Source organism: Adiantum capillus-veneris, chromosome 12, assembly GCF_014529385.1.
Source record: "Adiantum capillus-veneris isolate H3 chromosome 12, ASM1452938v2, whole genome shotgun sequence".
In the NCBI taxonomy this organism is placed as follows: Eukaryota; Viridiplantae; Streptophyta; class Polypodiopsida; order Polypodiales; family Pteridaceae; genus Adiantum; species Adiantum capillus-veneris.
In genome coordinates this window covers 106,501,260-106,507,485 of record NC_140942.1, presented here as the reverse complement: position 1 = coordinate 106,507,485, position 6,226 = coordinate 106,501,260, and the positions used below count along the sequence as shown (strand labels likewise).

The 6,226-nt window shown below is 41.5% G+C and overlaps 1 protein-coding gene across 2 annotated transcripts; it reads left to right on the top strand.

The window, feature by feature from the left end:
• Window positions 1-3,638: 3,638 nt before the first annotated feature.
• Window positions 3,639-5,659, top strand: LOC147446272 (DNA sliding clamp PCNA). Of its 2 annotated transcripts, none has more exons than XM_086525530.1 (4): window positions 3,639-4,344; window positions 4,830-4,982; window positions 5,086-5,171; window positions 5,244-5,659. In XM_086525530.1, the coding sequence occupies exons 1-4, from the start codon at window positions 4,026-4,028 to the stop codon at window positions 5,463-5,465; spliced, it is 780 nt and encodes a 259-aa protein (XP_086381656.1). In that variant the 5' UTR covers window positions 3,639-4,025; the 3' UTR covers window positions 5,466-5,659. The 2 variants fall into 2 exon arrangements, with proteins under 2 accessions (XP_086381656.1, XP_086381655.1); XM_086525529.1 differs by having other exon boundaries at window positions 3,646-4,344; window positions 5,074-5,171.
• The last annotated feature ends 567 nt before the right edge of the window (window positions 5,660-6,226 follow it).

Here is a 6,226-nt window from a genome sequence, read left to right as displayed (position 1 = left end):
TTGAGTAGTAAACCATTTGATACTCTCATGGTCAAAAACTACTTCAAACTCAGCACCATATAAATAGTGTCGCCACTTTCGTAAAGCGTGAATTATGGCATAGAGCTCTCTCTCATAGACATGATAATCCTGTTGAGCTCTATCTAACTTTTTACTTTTAAAGGCTATAGGTCTTCCCTCCTGGAGAAGTACCACACCAATCGCTTTATCGCTAGCATCAGTCTCTACCACAAACGGCTTAAGTGGGTCAACGATTGCTAGGATGGGAGCAGTGGCTATACCTACCTTGAGCTGTTTGAAATTGCGTTTTGGGCTTCTTCTCAAGAAAAGGTCTTACCTTTTGCTTTAAGTCGATCCGTCATATGAACATTGATTTTGGCATAATCACGGATATACTGTCGATAAAATCCAATCATGCCTAAAAGTATTTGAAGCTCCTCAACCGTGTTGGGATGTGGCCATCGAAGAATGGCAGCGACCTTGTCAATGTCCATTTTGATGCCAGAATAAGAGATCACATGACCGAGGTAATGTATCTCTGTTTTAAAGAAATCGCACTTGCTTTGCTTAGCATACTGCGCGTGAGCTCGTAAACTGAAGACCAAGAAGAGGTACTGCAACCCGAAGCTATCCTTCGGCATGAAGACAAGGTACTTAGACATGATAAGATTATCCGACGGTATCTTATTAAGTTCAAAAATTATCAATTTGAAGATGCTAGATGGATGCAAGGAATATAGCTTAAGGATAGTATGAACCTTGTCAATGCTTACAATGCTACATTAGAGTAAACAAATGTACAAATTTCTTTTAAATGATTCATGTTTTTGTGTTACAAGACTAATTCTCTTTTTATTGTGCACAAATTTAAATAGTATGCATGCCTAGAATCATGTTTGTGACAACGACGTCTCTCAAACACCAAGTAGAAATTGTCACTCTACTTTGGGAGAATGAAATGGACTAAAGAGTAGACTTGCTTGCGCCAGCTATGTCTCCCAAGCACCAAATGGATTAGTCATCCATCTTGGAAAGATGTCATAGGGTAAAAAGTGATCCTCTACCTGCTAAGTAAAATTGACTAATGACTACGACTTTATCTCTTCTACCTCATAATTGAGAATGACCATGATTTCAAGAGAGAGGTAATGTCATAAAATCTAATATCTAACCAACCAAAATGATTTTCTCATATTAAACTGATCACTTAATGTGGAAGAAATAAAAGGGAACAAGGGTTAAGATATAGATGTGCTTATAGATCTATTTCAACACGAGACCAATGGTAAAGGGACCCAAATGAGAAAAGGTCTATCAAAGAGCAAGGTTAACCAATGGAGCAAAAGACCTTAGGTTGTCTTCATTAAAGCCTCCAAAGGTAAGTGTTAAAATCCATAAGACATAATCTTTCATTTCTACTCTTTAGTCACTAAGGTCCAAGCAGGCAAGGGGGTAGCTTGCGTAAGCTAGGGCTGTGCTTAAGCAGGGGGGCTGCCTACTTACCAAGATCAAATATCTTGCTACAAAGAGGGGGGCGATCCCTACAAAGCAGGGATGTGTGTAGTAAGTATGCACCTCACCAAGGACCCATACTCTTATGAAAGGAAAGGGGCCACATGTCAAGTGTAGAGGCACATTGCTCAAGCAGGCAAGGGGGGTGCTAGCTTAACCTCACAAGAGGGAAAGAAGGACACTTGTCAAGAGACTACACATCTGCCCCAAAAGGAGCCAAGCTCTCATTGGCTAGAGGGCTACATGGCCCAATAAGCTTCAAGGAAAGCCTAGGGAAGGGGGTCGACCTAGATAGCTCTCTCGCTCTCTCTCTCTCTATCTCTCGCTCTCGCTCTCTCTCTCTCTCTCTCTCTCTCTCTCTCTCTCTCTCTCTCATTTGAGCATGCCACGAGCTCTCTCACTCTCATTCTTTCCTTCACACACTCTTGTGAAGCGAGGATTTCATCTCCTTCTCCAAGATTGAGAAGTTTGATTGCCTACTACCACAAGCTCTTGGCTATGGATGCAAATCTACACAAGAGAATGCTTATGCTTGCTTATCAACCTCTTTAATCTCCATTAACACTATGCTAAGCTATGCTACAAGAGCTATGAGTGATTATGTGCAAGGGGTTATTGCTTTCTCGTAGAGCTACTTCTACTTCTCTCTTCTTCCTCACTCCCAGCCAGCTCTCCTCACCTTTCATGGTGTTTGAGGTCTTGGGATTGAGGCTGGGCACTTTCCAAGTTCAAGCTAATTATGTTTATTGTTGTTATGTTAATACTTGGTGAGTGAAGCTTACCATCTTCATCTCATCAAGAAGGTCTCAAGGAACACAAACAGTTGTATTGTAAACAAGTCTTCCATCATGGAAGAATCTATAATACAAATGCCTATTGGAGGGGGGACCGGCTCCAACTAATCCGGTCCTCTATTGGTGTCAATTTTTCTAAACTCTCACTCTCTTTTACAAGTATTGCTCATGCCATGGTAATGAAGTAATGTGTTAGTGTTGCTCTCTCCATCCAAGCACTTTCTTTCTCACTATAAATCTATACTCAAAAGAATGCTCAAGGAAATGCTCAATATGTTATTCACTTTCTGCTCCAACTCAAGTTAAAAGGCTAATTCCATTACAGGTAAATGGATTAATTAGGCACACTTATCATATTAATCAATTGCAAGTTTCAATTTAGTTACAGAAGACCCCTATACATGGTGTGCATTCTTGGAATAGGAACTCCCTAGTCCCTAATCCCATAGGCTCGTAGCCATTATGACCCTTGTTTTGACAACAACACTCCCATTATGGGTGTAGCAAGAAGCTTGGTTGGTGATGCAGTTTCACGTTTACTATATAGTAGTGTAAATTGTTGTATTGGGTGTATGTACACATATTGTGGTCATAGATTGTGATAGATGCATTCTATTTCTGGTCCCTTGTGAGTTTTGTGAAATTTTTTGAATTTATGTAAACATGTCTAAAAATGATGGATTGAGTGCTATTGTAAGTGAGAAGCTGGACAAGAACAACGAATGACCAACTTCTTGATAGAGTAAAGGCTATTGAAGACGAACAAGAAGACGGACCAATGGTTCGAAAAGGAGAATCATGCTCCTCAATAAGTAAAATCCTTCAAAGATCCAAGGAGCATGGAAGGTAATGTATTGTTTGCTTGCCAGTGGGGAGAATAGTATGCTTGGACATATATAGGGTGCCAATTCCCCTAAGGAGCCATAGAAAAATTTGGTATCACTTAATGTGACCAACAACAAAGCAAAAATTTGTAATTATAGAGAAAGCTCAACGTCGTGGAAAAAAATGGGTTTGTCAATGAATGATTACGTTTTGAAGATAAAGGACATATGTGAATCCCTTGCTTCCATTGGTGATACGGTCGATGATGATGATAAGGTGGTTTGTGATGCCCATTCTCCTCGTCCGTTTTTTTTAAATTTCTAAAATGGACGTCCACACCCTTTTTCACACACAACACAAGCCCCTGGATATGAAAAACTCTCATGACATTGTGTCAATATATGATTTGCCCCACGCCTTCTCCCATCGTGGGTTTGTAAAGGAGAAGGTGTCAATTGTGTTGTTTCTTGCAAGCTCCATCGCTTGGATGAGGGGAGGGGATGTCACCCAAGATTTGAAGTGCTTGGGCACAGACTTAGCCCTGGCAATCTGCCATTGAACAAGAGTGTTTTGTAAAGAGTGTCCGTCGAGGTTTCCGAAACACCCTAACCATTGCACATTTTGGTCACAAAAATTGCTTGGCACCAATTCTTCCCACATAAACCTTAATACATCCATTGAAGATTGCTTTTGGCCCAAGGTGTTTTCCTCTCTCTCTCTCGCCATTCCTCCCTCCCTCCGTTTCCCGCCTTCTGCTCCCGCCCATTTACGCCTACATATACTTGTTCACACCACTTTGCGTGGATTCCCTTACTCTAGCTGTGCTTCAGCGCAGGTGCAGAGACCAGCCGACGCTCGCTTGCTTCTCTTCCCCAACATCAAACATCAGTCATCATGTTAGAGCTCAGATTATTGCAGGGAAGCCTGCTGAAGAAGGTTCTTGAGGCCATTAAGGATCTTGTGACCGATGCTAATTTCGACTGCTCTGCTACGGGGTTTTCACTGCAAGCCATGGATTCTAGCCATGTTGCCCTTGTGGCCCTCCTCCTTCGGTCAGAGGGCTTTGAGCACTACCGCTGTGACCGCAACCTCTCCATGGGTATGAATCTCAACAATATGTCCAAGATGCTCAAGTGTGCAGGCAACGACGACATCATCACCATCAAGGCTGACGATGGGGGTGACACTGTTACCTTCATGTTTGAAAGCCCAAGTAAGAAAATGTGTCAATATTTGTTCTTCCCTGACAAAAAGAGTGTTTGGTTTCTTTCTCACTGTGTTGGGATGTGCGTTGTGCTTTGGTAGTTCGTGCTGTCATGACTATCGTGTGGAGATGAATGGATGGAAGATCTTTGACTATGATGTGGAGATGCTTGAGGCTATTCCTTGAGGGGCTGTTGAAATCATGCCTGTAATGTGCTAGCTCACTAGGTAGTTGCAACAATATATACGAGTCATTATCTAGGATGAGATTCTGCAGTAATAACTTTGACATTGCTCTTGTTAGGGCAAACGTCACTAGCTCCATTTGATAAGCTGGATTTTTTATTTTTTGGGGGGTTAATCCTAATACATGCCTCAATATTTTTGAGGGCTCGCTATGGCGGCCTTGATGTTGATAGCAAAAATGTGTATAAATTGAGCATGCGAATGTTCGAAGTTTGAAGTTTGAATCTGCCTCCCCTTGTTGGTTACCAGATCAGGATAAAATATCAGACTTTGAAATGAAATTGATGGACATCGATAGTGAGCATTTGGGTATTCCAGAAACCGAATATGAGGCTATTATCAGGATGCCATCTCAGGAGTTTGCTCGAATTTGCCGTGATTTGAGCTCAATTGGAGACACTGGTATGAGTCTTTTCTCCACATTAGAGAAGCCATTGCTACAGTTGTGCATTTTGAGGTTGAAGACCTGCACTTTGTTGTCTGTTTCTATTAGTGGTGATTTCAGCTTCAAAGGAGGGTGTGAAGTTCTCCACAAAAGGTGACATAGGGAGTGCAAATGTAGTTTGTCGCCAAAATACGTCGGTAGATAAGGTACGGAAAGAGTAGATCAATGAGTGTGGGCCATGGTGCTTTTTCTGATTCCTGCATTCACTTGTTCTGCAGCCTGAGGAGGCAACCGTCATTCAAATTCAGCAGCCAGTGTCGTTAACATTTGCTCTGCGGTACATGAATTCCTTCACCAAGGCAACTCCTCTTTCTAATACAGTGACTATCAGCATGTCAAGTGAGCTTCCTATTGTAGTTGAGTACAAGATTGCAGAGATGGGCTATATTAGATTTTACTTGGCGCCGAAGATCGAAGAGGACGAGGAAGTTAATTCGTAAGAGCCAACAAGAGGGACTACTTCTGAGGATTTTGTCAATTCCTGTATGAATGACCATTGTTAGAACTTGTATGTAGTGTCAACATTTTCGAGAACCTTTCTCAGTGTACACACCATATGGGTTGTTACCAGGGCATAAACAGTGGTCCTTGCATGCCTCTGATCCAGCTACTTAATGCTATTGTTGTTGAAAGACGACTCTTTCTCTAGTTTGTCAAGAGTTGGGTTTCTAATAAGTGGTCTTACAGAAGGGTGATGTGGAATTTTTAACTGTCATTGGATACATATTGTAAGGTGCAGTTGCCATAGCACTAGTTTGTGGTGCAGTTACTCTTTGAAAAAGCGTTCAATTTTATTTTCATAAATAGCTGTTGATGTTGTGATTGCTGCCAATCTTTCCTGTGAAGTGAGACTATTAAGGTCACTAACAGACTCTAGGTCAATTCTTGTTCTTCTGTCATAAGTGATACCTGTATATTATGTTTACCCTCGCCCCTTTCCATGTACTGGGAAGGTGTGTAATTTCTACTATTTACTCTTCTTTGAGAGTTTATGAAGGGGAAAGGTAGGCAAGTTTACTCTTAGATGATGGACATCTGCAGGCATTAATTTCAGAGTATTGTAACTGACCTAGATTGTGGTGCTGACACATTGAAATGCTGTCTGCATGAAGGTTTATTCTTGCCTTATTGCAGCAGGAAAATTGAAAAGTAGAGTAGGGCCTTCGTTTAGTCATACGTAAAGCTTCCTTTCTTCCTTAAT

Bases quoted from the DNA above. Each gene is read 5' to 3' on its own strand.
- LOC147446272 (XM_086525529.1), top strand. From the start codon at position 4,026: ATGTTAGAGCTCAGATTATTGCAGGGAAGCCTGCTGAAGAAGGTTCTT. The intron at 4,345-4,829 runs GTAAGAAAATGT...GTTGGTTACCAG, and splicing joins CTTCATGTTTGAAAGCCCAA to ATCAGGATAAAATATCAGAC. The intron at 5,172-5,243 runs GTACGGAAAGAG...CTTGTTCTGCAG, and splicing joins AAAATACGTCGGTAGATAAG to CCTGAGGAGGCAACCGTCAT.